This window comes from Pseudonaja textilis, chromosome Z (assembly GCF_049901715.1).
Source record: "Pseudonaja textilis isolate UNSWEBS1 chromosome Z, rPseTex1.2, whole genome shotgun sequence".
Lineage (NCBI taxonomy): Eukaryota > Metazoa > Chordata > Lepidosauria > Squamata > Elapidae > Pseudonaja > Pseudonaja textilis.
Genome location: NC_142008.1, coordinates 66798281 through 66818813, shown reverse-complemented (window position 1 = coordinate 66818813; position 20533 = coordinate 66798281). Strand labels below are relative to the sequence as shown.

General features: G+C 36.2%; 1 protein-coding gene across 10 annotated transcripts in view; it reads left to right on the top strand.

The window, feature by feature from the left end:
* ELMO1 (engulfment and cell motility 1) overlaps positions 1-20533 on the top strand; it is a 526860-nt gene that overhangs the window by 194935 nt on the left and 311392 nt on the right. For all 10 annotated transcript variants that reach the window (XM_087917593.1, XM_087917598.1, XM_087917597.1 and 7 more), the window contains 2 exons: positions 1888-2057; positions 7242-7277. In XM_087917593.1, coding sequence (XP_087773719.1) covers positions 1888-2057; positions 7242-7277 — 206 coding nt within the window. The remainder of the gene's footprint in view (positions 1-1887; positions 2058-7241; positions 7278-20533) is intronic.

Genomic DNA, 20533 nt, shown 5'->3' with positions numbered 1-20533 from the left:
AATTCATGAGCAGGCCAGGAATGTTTCACAAGTTGACAGAGAGTAAAGGCATGTGTATATATTACGATTTGGTTGATTTTGCTAAAGTATATTCCTTTTGTGATTTTTCAGAGATTTTAAAGGCATTACTTATTAACAAAGAGTTTTTATAACATTGTAATATATTCATCTCAGATTTTCCACAGAGTTGGGAATTTTAGGTTATATGGATAGTCCTTAACTAACAACAGATTGTTTAGTGACCATTCAAAATTACAGTGTGACTGAAAAACTGTGACTTTAAGACCATTTTTCACACTTTTGACTTGCTGAAGCATCACCATGGTCATGTGATCAAAATTCAGATGCTTGGCAGCTGACTCGTATTTATGACAATTGCAGTGTCTTGGGATCATGTGATTGCCTTTACGATTTTCTGATAAACAAAGTCAATGGAGAAGGCTGATTTCACTCAACAACCATGTTATTAATTTAACAACTGCAATGATTCATTTAACAAGTGTAACAAGAAAATTATCCATATCTGTGTGTGTGTGTTTGTGTGTGAACTTAAATTAACCTTTCGTGTCTGTCTCAATGATCCATTCATTGCATTCCAGATATGATTTCCAATAGCAAATTAAATCTTAGATTTAGAATATCTGAAAATATATACATAATGTGAATGGCTTATATGGCCAGTGATAGAATGGAATATATCTTGTGAAAAAAATGAAAAAGTATTCAGCAAAATATATGGTAGTCTGGGCAACCTGGCAAAACATAAACACTTCATAGTAAAACTGTTCTTTTCACCACTTCAGTCTAAGGAAGCAGAATAAATTCTTGAATCTTTATGGTATCTGAGACCCAAACATTCTCACAAACACATCTCTGCCCTAAAGGAACTAAGTAAGACCAGAGATATATTGCCTCTTTCTCTCATCTGAAATCCCCACATACTCAATGAGGACAAGTTCATTTATATAGTTTTTTATTATTTTATAGCCTATTGTGGAGCAGGGCAACAAAAATGTATTTTATGGTAAATTTTTTATTTTTAATATCAGTATTCAGTTATTCTGCAGTTGGTAAATTATATATTTTAATGCTGTAATAAAGTTTACTGAAGTGTTAACATCTGATTATAAATGTAATATTATGAATATAACATAGGATTTGGTTGCATTTTTAAAAAATTGTCTCACTTTTTTGCTGTTTCTACAAACTGTTAATTTTAGATTGTTAAATTAATATTTGAATACTTCTTAAAAATCAGTTTGTGTGTGTGTGTGTGTGTGTGTATAGTTTCTCATCTCAATTTCCCCCCTTAAGAGAGAAGATGAACATGTGTGTGTTATTAAATTTGGAATAGAGGCTTCTGAATACATGAGAGCATGATGGAAATGTATGCTGTGCTGATGTTTTGTGAATGGAATCTGATGCATTTTATAGGTATAATATGGGGGGGGGGGTTGAATTGTAGCTGTATGCATACAGCTACATAGACATGCAGTTGAATTATGTGGATCCATCTGGAAAAACTATATATATAGGCTAGCACCAAATTTAAAACAGAAACAGGCTGTGAAAGCCTGACTCACAGACGAACACAATACAGAAGCCTGATGATGGCAGATGAGACTCTGCCGAAACGTCGCTACAACTTTAAAAGCACAACTATAACGACGTGGGAAAATACCCCAACAAAGCTGAATACGATACATACATACATACATATTTCACAAAATGTGATTATAGATTTAGTATTGATTTAAATTAATAATCATCAAACCTTTCCTCAGATATATTGTTTAATTGATGACACTTTAAATTAAGTTCCATTTTCTTTTTTCTCTTTCTCTTTCTCTGATGTCTTTTTTTATTAAATGTTCTGTTTTTGGTAAGACCCAAAATGCTCTTCAGCTCCATGAGAGGATTCAATCTTCTAGTATGGATGCCAAGTTGGAAGCACTGAAAGATTTAGCCAGTTACTCACGTGATGTAACATTTGCCCAAGAATTTATCAATCTAGATGGGATTTCACTCTTAACACAAATGGTTGAAAGTGGCACTGAGTAAGTATTCTGTTGTAACTCTACTACCGTTTTTTGTACATTTTTCATAATTATCTTAAGGTAAGCTTTGCAAATTTATTCATTGGACCATATTTTGAAAACTGAGTGACCTGATCCCTCGTTCTATTGAAACCAATTAAATATGTAAGTGAAATATGTTAGAAAGAATTGGTACTTTGGTGAAATTTAAGATAATTGATTTATCAAGAAACTAAGAAGAACAGAGTTGGAAGGACCATAGAGATCTACTAATCCAACCCTAGCTCAAACAGAAGACCCTATGCTATTCTGGACAGAAAGCTGTCCAATGTCTTCTTTAAAATCTCCAGTGGCATCCACAACTTCTGGAGGCAAGTTGTTCCACTGACTAATTGTTCTCATTGTCAGAAAATTTCTCCTTAGTTCTAGATCGGTTCTCTCCTTGATTAGTTTGCATCCATTGCTTCTTGTCCTGCTTTCAGGTGCTTTGAGAATGGAAATTGACCTCCTTTTCGTTGTGGTAACCCCATAGATATTGGAAGACGATCTCACTCTTAATCCTTCGTTTCATTAAACTACACATTCCTGTCCATTTGAAAATAATGGGACTACACTACAAATTTTTGATAGCTTGTTTCCCCAAAAGCAGTCTTATTTATGATTGTAACCTACTATAGAAAATCCTGACATTGAGCTTAACAGAAACCCAAAATTTCTATTAGTAAAGTCATGTAAGTTTCTTGAATATAGATTAGATGCTACTGAAACTGACCTTAGTAGTCTTTAAAATAACTGGGACTTTATTACATTGAAATGAACCAAAGTTGTGGCTAACTTAATCTGAACCCAGTCCCAAAGTTTTATTTTCATAATCTAGAAAACCAAATATTAAATGTTCCTAGAAGAGCCCAAACTCTGTGATACTGTGAAGTTTTCTAATAAGAAGACAACGTCTAAATAATGAGTTTTATGAAGTGATGGATAAGTCTGTTGAAAATGATATTACTGGGTGAAATTTATTCTACATGATTTCTGCTTTGGAACTAAGTAATTTAATCACATTGACATGGAATAAATTACCTACCTTCTAGGTTGGCTTGACTAGACTATGTTAGGTCAGAAAAATAAATAATTTAACAAGGCAAGTTCTCTTTGGGAAGCAATTTCTTAAATTCATTGTGACATACTAATATTGTTTCATATATCACTCACAATTTGAAAATTTTAAATTTTGCATTAAGAAATAGAAAACTATATGCAAATTAAAATAGCCCTTTTACTTATTTAATTTAGACAACAATGTCTAGATATACTTTTATAATATGTAGTTACACATTTTTACATATTCTAATTAATACAATCCACATTATGAAGACAAAAAAAGATAAAATAGCTTTTCCAACCAAGTTTCCAATAGCTTCAATCCATTAAAAATTAAACACAGTTTGGGGCAAGCCAAATACATCATCACCTCATAGCTATTCCTGTCACATAATTAATTTGACCCCACAAATTAATTTGACACCTCCCCCCCATGAAAACAGCATCATCAGGATTGAGGGAGATGCTCACCTTCTACTTAATCTGACAAAATTGAACTGAAACCTTCCAAATCATAATTACTTCAGGAAAAAGACTTCTAAAAGGTCACTGAATCACACAGAAATAAGGATGCTGCATGCTGCAGTGGCATACAAATACAGTTAAAACTGCATTATATTTTTCTTTGTTAGTTATGAATCCCTTTTACTTGTACGAGAATTACTCATGGAACACTGAGATTTAGCAATGGCACCTGTCCAATCCTTCAATCCCAACAAAGAATAGAAGTTATTTATTGTCAATTTAAAAATAGGATTTATTTTGCATAATAAATGTTTTACAGTATTTGGGAAGAAGTAGGTTGAACGTTTATGCATGATAGTTTTAGAATTGCACAGTTGAACTAATTTCTATGCTATCTCTAAAAAGGACCAACAGAGAAATCTCTGGCATCTTCAACATGGTTTTGCTATGCTAGGCCTTGGCAACTTTTACTTTGGAAATAAGTAATTCAAGTATTATCAGGGATGAAATAGGATTGTCCCATTTTATGGATTAAGTATTTTGAGAATATCTCTAAAGCCGATGAGCATCATTTTTAATTTACCATTGAGAACTGCAAGGATCATATTTGGAATCAAGTTTGGAAGGAAGGGTACATTTTAAAAAATAAATTAATACAATTCTTCAAAATGTTCATGTTTGCAACTTTTTCAAAAGTGGAAATTAGCCAATCAAATGGGATGAAGGGAGTTATAGTATAATACTTCTGAAGAAAAGCACAGGCTCGATAAGACTGTGAAAAGTGATTGTAATTTACAAATTCATACTAGATTTTTTTTAATGTTTTTTTTTATTATGACAACATTTAACATTATAATGGAAGAACTGAGCTTGGAGTGGAAGACTGAGTTTTTATGCCTCCTTTCCCAGAAGTTCTTTGGACTTTCACAGTCCAAAACTGCTTCCAGCATGGCACTTATCTTCCAGGGACCACTGCCCTAACCCTAAGATGTCAGAGAGCTAAGGATATTGCAGTTTATGTTTCCCTTGTAGCAGATAAAGGAAGAGGATTTCAATAATGCTGCTTCCTGGCAGTGGTAGGCTGCAAATTTTTTAACAACTGGTTCTTTGCTGGATAGGCATGGCTGGTTGGTCATTTGACTGAGTGGGTGACATCATTCATCGTACCCAATCCTCCTCCCAGCCACTTGCCGCGAAGGAAGAGGTAGGATTCAGCCCATTGGGGCTAATCCCACCACTAGCTGGCCTCACTCCTGCCCATTTTTGGCTTGGTTTTGGGTCATTTCAAGCTGTTTTTGGAGCCATTTTTAGGCGGATTTTTGGCCATTTTCAGGTCGTATGTTGTGCTATTTTCTGGGATGTTTTTCAGGCCATTTTTGGCTTGGAAATAGCCCTGAAAATAGCCTGGAAAATGGCCTGAAAAAGGGTCCTGAAAACACCCCCCCTAAACAGGCTGCTTTATAGGCTGTTTTCTGGGTTGTTTTCAGATTGTTTTTCAGACCATTTTTTGGCCTGTTTTCAGGCTGCTTTTTGGGCCATGTTCAGGCTGTTTTAGGCCCAAAAAATGCCCCTGAAAATGCCCCCCCAAAGGCCTGAATATTTGGGTAAATATTCTTGTTGTTAAATATATATATTTGTAATGTTTTTTCTCTCTCTCTCTCCCTCCCTCTTTTTAGAGTGAATCCATCTAGACAGAATTTTTCAGGAGGCAGGGTTTAGATTCTTTATTACCAATTGTACAATCATATTTTATTCTCTATAAGTTGTCCTAACTGGATTTAAAAGAAAATACACTTCTTTTATGTAATTAGAGGTTTTGCCAGATATGCCACAAACGAATTGTCTCATCAAAGCTCGGAAAAATTCATCTCAGCTGGAAATGACTCCTGGCAAATATAAGATTGCACATTCAGCAAGTATTACGTTTTGTGGTGTAGAGAATTCTAAAAGGAACTGCTGTTCTTTTGGTAGAAAGCCAGCTCTATAATACAGAGCCCCATTGGGACCAAACAGTGAGCATATTGTGGTAAACAAACGCTTGAGCAATCATCTTTTCATTATTATTTCATAGTTCTGTATTGCCATTGCTTTTCAATTATTTTCCCCCTTATATTAAAATTAAGTATGAACAAAAGTTTGTGGTTAATTGTTAATGCTGCCTGAATTATTGAACATGGTGCATTTTTATATTATTTGAACTATGTGGCTTTTTATAAGTAATTCAGTTTTGTCACAATAACACTCTGAATTGTTGGAATACATCTCGCCTGATAATTTTAAAACATCAGTCATCATTCACTATCTACAAATGACCAAATGTGATGTTAATTTTCAGAGCAACATGCAAAGTTATGTCTTGCCTGTTCTATCGCCAGGCAAGAGTCATATGAATTCATGTTATTTCTCTTGTTAACTTCATGTGAAGGTCAACATATAAAATAGTGAATAGATTACTTATTCTTCCAATCTGATATAATGAAAAGTGTCATAAAGATCTGGAAGCATTTTCTAAAATAAACCTATATTTTTATTTATTTATTCAATTTATTGGCTGCTCATCTTATCATAGGCTAACTCTGGGAGGCTTACAATGTTAAAAGGATAAAGCTATACAAACCAATACACAATATGAATAAAATATTATAAACCAATGAAAATATAAATAATCCACTCTAACTAAATAGGGAGGCAGTAAGATGGGTGAAGGGAATATTTTATATTTTAGTTTGATTTAAATATTATAAGGCACTCAGTATATATAGCACAATAGAAGACACTGTCGCTGGTCAATAGTTATAGCCTAGGAGATGTTAGTATCAAGAGAGGAATCTTTCAAGGAAATTCATAATTGTTTCTTACTGCACTGATTTCTCTGTCAACAATATTGAATAGCTCAGGCCATGGTTACAAACATCAAAAACATCTGTCAGGCTATCCCACCTCCATCTGCAGCTATATGAAAAGATTATCTGAAAAGAATCCCTGATCAACACTGTCAAGAATATCATCACATTGAAGTTTGGACTGGACAAATGTGCCACCTTCACCATTAGTAGGGGGAAAGTGAAAACTAAAGGATCCTTATACTTAAAAATGGTCAACCCATATTAGCAGTCCCTAAGAATTTCTCTCTCTCTCTCTTTCATACACACACACACATACACACACACACACGCTCCTCTCTATCCCATATATACTCTCTATCCCATACATACGCACCCTTTTTCTCAAAGAATCCATTAGTTTGAAAATCCCAGCTTCATCTACTTGTGTATCACTGTAATTCCAAAAGCTCATTCATTGTAGCTCTTTGCTATGGAAGGGGATAAAAAGTTGTGAATAAATTTTTATCCTTGATAATTCTGCTAAAAGTTTGTAACATTTTCAGCACTTAAAAATTCAGTACGTCAGCACTTTTTGTTTAATTTATTTTCCCCACAATAAATCTTTGTTGAGTTGATTTCCACTTCTTTCAAGTATTTTTAACTCATATTGTTATATATTTGAGTCTGTTTCACTTGAATGATTGCCAAATGTGTTTTACTGGTTGTGTTTTATTAGACTTTATAGTAACTCTTAGCTAAATTCAAACAATGTCTTTATGTTTCTCCTTACCTGAAACTTTTTAATTTTTTGTAGACGATATCAGAAATTGCAGAAGATAATGAAGCCCTGGTAAGAACCTTGATTGGCTTATGACCTTGCAAACTTCCTCTTCTTTGCGTGATTAAATTTCAAGCCTTCTTGCTGATTTTATTTATTTAAATACCTATGCATATTTTCATCCAGTACATTTTCTGCTTCTCTTTACTGTCTTTTAGTCCTATTTGGCACAATTTTATTATGATCCTTTCTTATTTTTAATTTTTCATTGCTTATATAGAATGGATACCTTATATTCCTGTGGCTAAATTTTTGCTAGTGCTTTTGTAGTTACTTGAGTGATAATTTATTTTATAAATCATTGTATATACTTAATAGTGCATGACCATAAATCATGAACATTTTAATTTCTAACATGCGGCAGCTGGAATGATGAAGGTTGAAATTCAACATAGTTTGAAAATATCAAATCAGTGAACACTATTTTCAAATATTTTAAATTCCCAGAGGTTGTGGGAGGAGCTGCTGGCTGCTTATGAAGGAAGCAGAGGGTGAGTACAAAGGAGAGAGGCAGTTTGAATTGCTTCCATTGCATTTCAAATTCCCAGAGGTTGTGGGAGGAGCTGCTGGCTGCTTGTGAAGGAAGCAGAAGGTGAATACAAAGGAGAAAGATAGAATCATATAACTATGAATCAAGAATACCAATAATACATTTAGGGTAAGTGCGCTTGAGATTGTGAGTTTATTTTATTTCAAAATGGGTGGCTTAGTTCAGCGTAATACTTGTTTTACAGCTGTCTTTCACAGTACTCTTTTCAAACTTGAATACTGTCCTCTTTGTAAAAAAATTACCAGTCTACATGGACAGATTACGTATCTAGAATCTCTAATCTGTGCTCTCTAAGCAGAAATTAGGTGCCCAATCCAGCCATCTATTGAGCTGCCATGCCACCAGCCCCCACTACCACAAAGATCCTACAGGAAAAGGGCAATATGGACAACCATGGGATCTGGCATGGTGAGAGCTGTGGACCATAAACACAAAATATTTGCTGTGTCCCAGCATAACAGATACAGTGCCCTAGCTGACCTTAATAGGGACATTAAAGTGACAGGTCAAGGTAGCTGTGATAACGATAACTCAGATAAGCCGATGATCATGGTCCTAGAAGAAGAACTTACTTTGGAAAGGAGAAAGTGTGAATCAGCTATTATGCACCCGTCACACAAGAAGTGCAAGGCATCCAAAAAGAGAAACCACCTTTTGGTTGGGGACTCTATTGTAAGGGATGTAAATTAGGAAAGGATACGGAGGTTTTGAAAGAGGTCAGGTGTTTACCAGGTGCCACTGCCAGCAGCGACAAGAAGCGTATTCTTAAGATAGTCAAGAATGCCAGCAATGATGGCTATTGTATAATAGTTGATGGTATTATACATCTTGGTACAAATGATCTGTCCCAGAAGGATGTACTTTCTGTTCAGAAAGACTTCCACAGCTTGGGGTATGAACTTAGTAATATGGGCTGTAGGCTTATCTTTTCAGAGGTTCTCCCAGTATACAAGGAACAAAAAGGGAAAGGGCAGCGTGTAGCAGAGTTTAATGTTTGGTTAAAGGAGTGGTGTAAAAGGGAAGGCTTTGGTTTTATTAGTCATGATGTCTGCAGCTGATCCAATGAAAAACTGTACAAAAGAGATGGTTTGCATCCATCAAAGAAAGGGACTGAGTTACTTAGCATTAAATTCACAGATTTCCTGGATAAACATTTAAAATGAACAGCGGGGACAGAGAATTAATGGATTCAGAACATTTCTGTCCTCAGCAAGCTAAAATTATTAAGGATACCAGAGCATGCAAAATAGATGTTTGTGCAGGTAAGATTATCAACCTTGATGCCAACCAAAACCAAGCATTTAATAGTGAGTGCCACATCATGTGCATTAATCAAACAGGTGGCAAGAAAGTAGGGGCAGCAGGCACAGCACAGGTTATGTAGACAGTAATCACAGTGTCAAACATAAAGATCTCAAGTGCCTATATACAAATGCACAAAGTCTGGGGAAAAAACAGAGTGAACTCGAACTACAAATAGATGAAGGTAGATATGATATAGTTGGAATAACAGAAATTTGGTGGGATGAAACCCGTGACTGGAACATACTGGTAGAAGGATACAAACTATTAAAAAAAAACAGACCCCATAAAAGAGGAGGTGGAATTGCACTGTTTGTAAAGGACCACTATATTGCTACAGAAATGCATGAAACCAAATATGAAAACCTCCTAGAATGCATATGGGTCAATATAAAAGAAAAAAAGAATGACATGGCCATAGGTGTATATTATAGGCCACCCAATCAAGCAGAAAAAATTGATGTCCTTTTTGCCAACCAACTAACAAACATATGCAGGAAACACACAACAATAGTAATGGGAGACTTCAATTATCCTGATATCAGTTGGAAAACTAATTCTGCACCGTGAGAAATCAAACAAGTTCCTAACCTAGCTGACAACTTCGTTGTCCAAAAGGTAGAGGGTGAAACTAGAGGGAGGGACAGCCATACTTGGACTTAATTCTTAAAAACAGAGGAGAAGCAATAGAGGGAGTTGAAACTGCAGGAACCTTGGGTGAGAGTGAGCATGACATACTAGAATTCAACATAACACAAACACAAGCAACAGAACATAATGACATCAGAGTCTTGAATTTTAAAAGAGCTGATTTCAGTAAACTAAGAGAGAACTTGGGAAAGATTACATGGATGAAAATCCTAAAGGGGAAAATCAACTCAAGAATCTTGGGACACTCTAAAAAGTATGATCATAGAACCCCAGACCAGCACAATACCAGAGAAAGAAAAACAAGAAATCCAAGATGAAACCAGCTGCACAAAGATCTGCATAAAGATCTCTCTGACAAATTGAAAGAAAAAAAGGACAAGTACAGTTTCTTCCAACATATAAATAACAAGAAAAAAAATCATGAAAACAGTTGGTTCACTAAAGAGAGAAGATAGCAAGGAAGTAACAGGCAATAGAGAAAAAGCAGAACTGCTTGACTCATTCTTTGCATCGGTCTTCATGCAAAGAGAAACTATAGCTCAACCCACCAAAAACATAATTGCAAAAAACAGACCAGAAATAAAAGTTAAAATAAGCAAAAAAATAGTAAGAAAACACCTGTCTGATCTTGATAAACACAAATCACCAGGGCCTAATGGATTACATCCCAGAGTTTTAAAGGAGCTGGCAGAGGCCATCTCAGAACCACTGCACTATATCTTTCAAAAATCCTGGAGCACCGGAGAACTACCAGAGGACTGGAAAAGAGCTGATGTGGTTCCCATCTTCAAAAAAGGAAAAAAAACAGACCCAGGAAACTATAGACCAATCATCCTAACATCAATACCTGGGAAGATACTGGAAAAGATAATAAAAAAACAGATCTGCCAAAATCTAGAAACAAGTAAAGTAATAACTAGCAGTCAGCATGGGTTTGTTAAAAACAGATCATGTCAAACCAATCTTATTTCATTCTTCAACACAGTGACTAAATTAATTAGTAGGCCAGCAAAATACTGTGCACATTATATTTAGATTTCAGCAAGGCATTCGACAAAGTAGACCACAACCTACTTCCTAGTAAGCTAGAAAAAAGTGGAACAGATAGCACCATCACCAGATGGACTCACAACTGGCTGACAACCATACTCAACGAGTAGTCCTTAATGGGTCTGAGTCTACATGGGGAGAAGTAAGCAGTGGAGTGCCACAAGGTTCAGTCTTAGGCCCAGTACCCTTCAATATCTTCATTAATGACTTAGATGAGGGAGTAGAAGGGGAACTTACCAAATTTGCAGATGATACTAAGCTGGCAGGAATAGCTAACACCCAAGAAGACAGGCTCAAGATCCAGATGGATCTTGACAGACTAGGACACTGGGCCGTATCTAATAAAATGAAATTCAGTATAGAGAAAAGTAAAGTCCTACACTTAGGCAAGAAAAATCAAAAGTACACATATAGACTGGGTGAAATCAGGCTCAATAGCAGTAACTGTGAGAGGGATCTTGGAGTCTTAGTGGACAACCAGCTAAATATGAGCCAGCAGTGTGCAACAGCAGCCAAAAAAACTAATGCAATCCTAAGTTGTATTAACAGAGGGATACAATCAAGATCAAGGGAAGTACTAATACTACTCTATAAAGCCTTAGTAAGACCACACCTAGAGTACTGCATCCAGTTTTCTTCACCACATTATAAAAAAGATGTTGAGACTCTAGAAAAAGTACAGAGAAGAGCAACCAGGATGATTAGGGGCTGGAGGCTAAAACATACAATGAACGGTTGCAGGAACTGGGCTTGGCTTGTCTGGTGAAGAGAAGGACCAGGGGAGACATGATAGCAGTCTTCCAATATTTGAGGGGCTGCCACAGGGAGGAAGAGGTCAAGCGATTTTCTAAAGTGCCTATACGCCAGACAAGGAATAATGGATGGAAACTGAACAAGGAGAGATTAAACCTGGAAATAAGGAGAAACTTTCTGACAGTGAGAACAATCAACCAATGGAACAGCTTGCCCTTGGAAGTTGTGGGAGTGCCATCACTTGAGACTTGCAAGAAGAGATTGGACTGCCACCTGTCAGAAATGGTGTAGGGTTTCCTGCTTGGGCAGAGGGTTGGACTAGATGACCTACAAGGTCCCTTCCAATTCTGATTACCTGTTATCTATTTTAGCATCTGTTATGATTAGAATGCTTTTATGTCAAAAAAATTTCTGAATGATATATTTCTGTATTTAATAGGATGCACTGTGTATTTTATTTCTCGCTGTCAGTTGTAAATTACAAGAAATTATTGAGTTGAGATGATATGGATATATGTACTTAATTTAAAATTATTGAAGAAGCTTAAAATTTTGTAGATAGAGAAAACTATTTGTAATCTTATAATATCATTTGCTTGCCAAATATTTGTTACTTTCCATTTTTTCTATGAGGTTGTAATATTGCATCTTCAAAATTCAAATTTAATTTAGATTTTTGAAGTTAAGCTATTATGAAATAATTCTAATGTATATTCCAAAAATGTTAGGCCATCTAATGATGAATTGCAGGATATCTCTCCACTTTTTCTATGTAAACTTTACTCTTCTCTTTGTTGTTAGGAATGATAGTTACCTAACAATTGAGCTGGCAATATATAAACCAAGATATTAATTTAATACTGTATCTTTAAGAGAATGCTGTAATTGTGATTGGCTGAGGTTCCTCCAATGGCCATAAGATGGAGCCAGAAACCTGGTTTTCTTCTTGCATTTCCTGTTTTGCTGTATTGCCTGATCGTCATTCTTTTAGATTGCTGTGAGTCTTGCAACTGTTAGCAAATTCCGTTTACTGAAATTTGTTTATGATACTTGACTTCGTTTTTGGATCATCCCTGGACTGATATTAACTGCTTTAACCGTGTATGATTTGGACTGTTTGCTGGACTTTGTTTACTCGTTTACTGGAAGTAAAACCTACATTTTACTATTCAGTGTATTTGTATGCTGATCGTGTGTTATTCAACATCACTCTCTTTCCCTGAGTGCACTCATTCTCCTAATGGGGAATACCTCAACACTGGTTATGGGCCCAGGCCATACCAGGCTCAGATAACTGAGAGTTAGTGTGAATACACAGTACTGTATACAGACAGCTGTTTACTGTTTAATTGTGGGTTACTGTCCTGGTAAAAATGGCACTAGACCCATCAACAAGTCTATCACTGATAACCCAGTTGGATGGAACAAACAATGTTTTCTGGTCTATAAAATGCAGTCTACTTCTGCGTAGGGAAGGGTTATGGGCTGCAGTTCAGGATCCACCAGATGTAAATGCTTGGGATCCAAATAATGAGGATGATGCCAAAAAGTTAGCTGACTTTAAACGGAACAACGAACGAGCTCTTCGTATAATTGGACCAACACTGAGTGACCAGCAGCTAGTCCATATTTGTGGAGAAGAGTCTGCTGCTAGGTGTTGGGAGAATTTGAAGAGGATTTATGTTCGTGACAGTGTAGGTGCACACACATCTTACACGTAAACTGTTTAGAGCATGTCTTCTGAAAGGTGGAGATATATTAGCTCATTTGAATTTCATGAAAAGAAATTTTCAAGAGCTACATGAAAAGGAACTGATTTTTTCAGAGCTGCATCAGGTTTACATCATTCTTTCCTCATTGGATGAAAGTTATGATGATTACGTATCTTCACTGGAAGTCCTGACCAGAAATGAACTGACATTGACTGACATAACTGGACAATTGTTAGAAGAGGCAAGAAGAAGGCTGGAAAGAGACCAACTGAGAGAAAAACAACCACAAGAAGAGGATTTGTTTTCAACTGCCTATACTGTTAGGAAATGTTTTTCTTGTGGGGCTAGGGGACATATAGCTAGATTCTGTAAGAAGGGAAAACGACAGAATACTGGTAATCACCAGAAGGCTAAGAAGAATGTTAATTTAGCTATGTCTAGCAATTCAACTGTAAACCATGATTTGTGGGTAGCTGATAGTGGAGCATCGCAGTGCATTACTAGAAATATCAAGAGGTTTGTAAAGATGTCTATGAGTAAGCAACATGTATCATTGGCAAATGGATGGAAGATGAAAGCATCTGGTGAAGGTACTGCATATTGTTCATGTGTTAATGAGCATTTAACTATGTTATATGTACCTAAACTGAAATTTAATTTGTTATCAGTAAGGGCTTTAGTTAATATTGATAATGTAGAAACCTTTAGGGGAGATAACAAGAAAGAGGGTAAAAGTGTACTGCTACTTTAGAGAATGATTTTTATGTTATACATGATTACCAGTTGCAGATGTATAACAATGTTAAGCCACATGACAAATGTATACATTTACTGCATAGACATCTGGGGCACATTAATTTCAAAATGCTGAAACAAACTGTCAAATTGTCAGAGGGAGTAAAATTAAAACCCTGTAGCAAGTACTTAAACTGTAATGCCCGTAGTCAAGAGAAAAGCAAGGTTACTCCAGCAAACAGACTGAATGGGTTTAAGACCAAAGAACCTTTAGAGATTGTGCTTGCTGACATAATTGGTCCTAAGAAACCCAGTTTGGGAGGAGGTGCCTGCTATAATGGATCATTACTCACGATATGGTTTCTGCTATTTAATGAAAAACAAAACAGAAACATTCCAACATTTCTTTAATTGGCCAAGGTTTGCATAAAGAAAAATGAAACATAAAGTAATCACTTTAGTTACTGATAACAGGACTGAGTTTATTAATAATAGATTCCAAACGATGTTAAAATTGGCTGTTATCGAGCATAAGTGTTCTGCACCTTAAAGGCCACAACATAACTCGTTTATAGAACAAAGAGGGCAAACATTACAAGCCATGGCTCACAGTATATTATCTGATTCAGATTTGCTTGAAACACTATGGGGTGAAGTCATAATGTGTAGCAACCATGTGTTAAACAATGTGGTGAACACAAGAACTGGTGAATTGCCATTCACTTGTTGGCACGGCAGAAAACCAACTTTATCTACATACATTTGGAGCTCCAGCATGGGTGCATATTCCCTCACAAGTAAAACTGAAAGGGCAACATAGAGCTAGGAAATTATTTTTCGTAGGTTATGAGGCCAACCATCAATTGTTTAGATTCTGGGCTCCAGGCACAGCTAATATTTACTGTAGCGCTAGTGCTAAATTTCTTGAGCATGTTGGGTGAAATAAACTAGAACAGGAATCCAACAGTGCTGTAGTTATCGACACCCAAGTAGTCCCTAATGATGAGATAGTTAAACCATCAATAGCCATTAAAGAAGAAGAACAGGAGCAGATGGAACAGGAGAGTACACCAGTAAGCCCTGAGTTACCTAGACGTTCAACCCGTGTAACACGACCACCAGACAGATATCAGGCTAGTTTGCTAGTATTCCTACTTACGATAATGAACTGAAACTGTATCCTTCTAAGGATCAGGCTGCTTGGCAGGAAGCAATGGATAAGGAACTGAAATCTTTATAAAGTTTGGAGGTATATGAAAATGCCAGATTACCACCAGGTAAGTATGCCATAGGGTGTAAATGGATTTATAAAATTAAGACAGGTGTGGATGGGACTGTTACCCATAAAGCCAGGTTAGTAGCACAAGGGTTTGATCAGTCAGCCAATGACTATGATGAAGGCTATCACATTATGGGCAGCATTAGTGTGGGCAGCTAAAAATAAATACACAATAAACCATTTAGATGTTGATATCTTCATGAATATCTTCATGCACCATTGCAACATACTATATATTTAAAGAAGCCTTTAGGTATAAAAACTGATAATAAAGCTGATTGCTGCAGATTAAAAAAGAGTCTTTATGGCTTGAAGCAATCAGGCTATGAATGGAACCAGTGCATAGTTAAGGAATTAACAAAGATAGGTTTTGTAGATGGCATGGCTGATCCATTTTTGTTCAAAAAGGAAATTGATGGTATAGATTCATTGTTGCTATTGTTCACTGATGACATAGCATTAATTACGACAAATGAGCAAGAAGCTACTGAGATTATTTCACTGTTAGAGGAAAAAATTTAAAATCAAACATTTAGGAGAGATTAAACAGTATCTTGGTTTAAAAATAGATTAAAAACTAGGGGAGGATACAAAATCTCACAGGCAGATAAAATTAACCAATTACTAAATTATTTTAAAATGGAACTTTGTAAACCGGCTAAAACACCATTGAGCCAGGAGTTTAGCAACAGTGAATGTGCAAAATCCTAGTTTTGATAAAGACATTTATCAATCCTTAATTGATAGCTTATCCTTAGTAATTGGTCTAGACCAGAGAAAGCGTATAGTGTTAACCAATTAGCCAGGTTTAATGCTGAGCCTACTGAAAGGCACTGGAAAGCTGCTAAGTGTGTGTTGAGATATCTTAAACAAACACTGCATTATGCATTATATTTAGAGCCTAAGTATGAACTAAGTTTAACTGCATATGCCGATGCAAGTTCCGCTGCAGACGTAGCTACACGTAAATCAACGTCAGGTACTGTAGTGTTATTAGGAAAGGTGTTAATTGGATGGCGATCTATTTGACAAAAACATCTAAGTTTATCAACAATGGAGGCTGAATTCTCATGTTTGTCTCTTATTATGTACGGATTTAGTATGTTATAAACAACTATTGATACATATGGGAATTAATGTAAAGGAACCTATTGTTGTATATGAAGACAACCAATCAGCAATTCAGATGGCTTCCAATCTCGCTGTAAAGACAAAACCAAAACACACCGATCTAAGATATCTAAATGTGTTCAAAGTAAAATAATTACACTGGAGTACTGCATGTCAGAGAATCACTTTGCTGATCATTTTATGAAAGCCCAAGGCACTATAAAACATAAGGCTTGCTGTGAGGAATATGGATTTAAACCGCAAGGTTTTATATATTGTCCTACCCAAAGGGGAGAATGTTAGGAATGATAGTTACCTAACAGTTGGGTTGGCAATATATAAACCACGTTAGTAATTTAATACTGTATCTTTAAGAGAATGCTGTAATTGAGATTGGCTGAGGTTCCTCCAACAGCCATAAGATGGAGCCAGAAACCTGGTTTCCTTCTTCTTGCATTCCCTGTTTTGCCGTATTGCCTGGTCATCGTTCTTTCGGATTGCTGTGAGTCTTGCAAGTGTTAGCAAATTCTATTTACTGAACCTTGTTAATGATACTTGACTTCTTTTTTGGATTATCCCTGGACTGATATTAACTGCTTTAACCGTATGATTTGGACTGTTTGTTGGACTTCGTTTACCCGTTTACTGGAAGTAAAATCTAAATTTTACTATTCAGTGTATCTGTATGCTGATCGTGTGTTACTCAACATCACTCTCACTACATTTCCCTGAGTGCACTCATTCTCCTAATGGGAAATACCTCAACAGTTGTCCACTTTTCATGAATTATAAAATATTTTGTTTTGGTCTAAAATAAAATGTTATAGGTTTTTCACATTGAAATATTGTTGCAGGACTTGGTCACCATCTCCATCTTCTTTTACTCATTGTAAAAAAAAAATTGAGGCTTCAACAGCTCTTACTGTTTTTACTAAGATATTCACTCTTTTCTCTTGCAATCTAATAGTAGCCCATCGTCCTCATAGTTTCACATCTCTTGACTTAATGTCCTCTCCTTATTATCTCTTATTTGTTTTCCAAAATTTTCAAATTTACTTTGAATTACTTCATTCAGTTGTCCTGTAAATACTTCAAGATTATGTGCACCTCCATTTTTGTGTTCTTTTTCAGATCTCTTTTAAATGATGCATTTATATAGGCAGTTATGGATATTGTTGTTTATAATATCCTTTCCCAAATCCTCAAATACCTTTTGAAATCTCTCATATGTAATCCCTTTTGTTGTGATTTCTGTAGGTTTCATTACTTTTCTGATAATAGCCACTTCATCAGTTAGATAAGTAAAAATAAAAGGGTGATTTCAACTTTTTTAATTTTGTTTTTCTCTGGCCCTTAAATCTTTTATCCATTCTGGCATTCTATAGTGTTATATTCAAATGGTTTGTCTCTGATTTCTTTCATCCTTATTTTACAAAGTCCACTAATCATCTTCCCACTAGAACTTTAAACAGACTGTCTATTATTCTATTTATTTAATTATTTTTTTAAAAAATAGTAAAAATCCTAATACTTCAAATTTTACTGCCTTCCTTATCCATTTTAAACTTTTTTAAAGTTAAGTTCTTATTATGGGGTTTTTTGCCATTAGTCTTAAATTCTTTAAATTGTTTGAAAAATTGTGTTTACGCTTTTCTTTAATCTGGAATAAAATGTCACATTTTTAAAAAACAAGCCAAAACCAAGCTTCTGTTTTGAAGAGCTCTTTTAACATTTAACTATTTGTAATTCAAATGTGCTTGAGAATATGAGATTTCAATGTACCTAGATTCTTCTGTAAGCTTGGTATCTGTCTTGTGACTTCTGGCAGTTAACCTATGAGTCATCCTCAATCCTATGTTCTTCTCACAAGGAGCAGCTGTCTGGAACACAAGTGGGCAATCTCTTGATCTCTCCTTTTTTCTAAGAAGCCCAGCCATCAGTCTCTCCCCCCTCCCAGGGGTGGGATTCTACCAGTTCGCACCTATTCACTAGAACCAGTTGCTAACATTCTAAGCAGTTCAGAGAACCAGTTGTTAGAAGAAATTACTAGCCTAATCCTGTAAGGAAGGCAGGAAGGAAATATTCTGGTGTTGCTTACAGAAACTGCCTCTCCATTAACCCTTATTACATTCTTGGCAGGACTAGACATACATTCAACATTGTCTGGATTGAACGTTGTCGTCCAGGTGGGGAGGTGGAAGTAGAAGTTGAGGGGCCAGAAGCTATAAATTTCCTGCTCATTTTAAGCAATTGAAGATCTTCAGGTTCTTCTGAACCTTAATCCAATTATGAAATAGCCAATTATAATCCAAGATAAAAAAGAAAAGAGGTAGAGAGAAAAAGAAAATTCTTCAGGTTCTTCTGAACCTTAATCCAATTATGAAGTAGCCAATTATAATCCAAGATAAAAAATAAGAATGATAGAAGGAAAAAAGCCCATTAAAAATAAAAAAGGAAAAGAAGGGAGAGAAAAATTTCTTCAGGTTCTTCTAAACCTTAGTCCAATCAATAATTAAGTGGAAAAGAAAAAAAAAGAAGGAGCTTCAGGTTCTTCACCACCTTAATCCAAATGAAGGGTCACAAAAGTAGAAAAATAAAGACATAAAAATAGACCAAAGGTATAGATGGAAAAAGCAAAAAATCCCAGAGAAGAAGAAGAAAAAAAGAGAAAGAAAAACTTTGAGGCTTTCCCTTTAAAATAAAATGCAAAAATAGAAATATTACAAAATAAAGGCTTTTTTAAAAAAAGAAATACAATAAAGCTGGTAAGGAGGGGTAGCACGACTTAAAAAATAAAAAGAGCACACTGCACTTTATTTAATCATCCAATGCTCTTATTATAATTCTCTTCTCCACCAACTTCAAAAGCAAGCTTCAAATTGTTGATAGAAATCCAGAAGAACACCTGAAATAACACTGTCCCGTGCTCTTCCCTCTATCTTATCACATTGCAATGTCCTTGAAAGGGAGTCTCTGATCTTTCTTTCTCAGCCTTCCCAGCTTCGTCTAAGATACTTTCAAGCCTCTAGATGGCAGTGTTACAAAGTTTCTTCACTCTCACTTTCCCCCTCCTTTCCCAGAACGTAATAGAAGTTTAAAAAAAAAAGGAAAGCAAAAGTATATATATAAAAAAGAAAAGTAACTAAAGGGAGCCTCTAACCTAAAATATTGCAAAGTCAAAAAAGAGAAAAAAATAGATATAAATAAGAAAAAGACCAGTCCAGTTAGCAAATGTTAAATCACAATAGAAGTCCTAGTAAGAAAAAAAAAATGAAGATAAAAAACCAAGCCTTACTTTGACGTTTCCATTTAAAAACTGCCGCTTATTCCGTTCTGTCAAAACTTTTAACGATTTTTCCTTTTCCTTAGGGTGTCCCTTTAAGTCTTAGATTAAAAAAAAAAGTTCTCACCAAACTGACACACTTTCTCTTTCCAGTCTCTTCTGATCGGAGCTGTCCCAACTTCAGCAGCTTTGAGGCTGCCTCTCTGCTGCCGGCAAGAAGGGCTTCTCCTGGATCAACTAGGGACTTTGTGGTGTCCCTGGGATCAGCAGGATGTGCCCTTCACTTTCACCATCTCTTCGGGATAGTTTAGGTCCGTTGGGACCGTCCAGAGGCAGAGATATCAGCTGCAATCTCAGAGCCTCCGAGATTGCATGCAGTACCGTCGCGACATCAGTTCCGTCCCCCCGTCCGGACCTCCACCTTTTGTCGGGCCCCCTTGAGATGATGTCGCCAAGCCCCAAATGCAGCTTTGATAGCCAGCAACTCTTTTTCCCAGATGGTGTAATTGCATTCAGAAGGAGTGAGTTTCTGGGAATAATAAGCACAGGGGAAAAGAGTGACGCTATCCATGGGGGCTTGCAACAGCACTGCCCCAATAGCCACGTTGGACGCATCCGTCTCCACCACAAAAGGACGATGCGGATCAGGGTGTCTCAGGATGGGTTCTGCGATGAAAGCATTCTTGAGGGCCTCAAAAGCCTGTTGCTGCGGGGCGGGCCCACTGGAACGGGACCTTTTTTCAAAGGAGCTGAGTTATTGGACCTGTAAGCTTGGCAAAACCTGGGATGAAGGTCCAGTAATAGCGAACCCCAATAGGCATAGAATGTCCTTCACGTCACGAG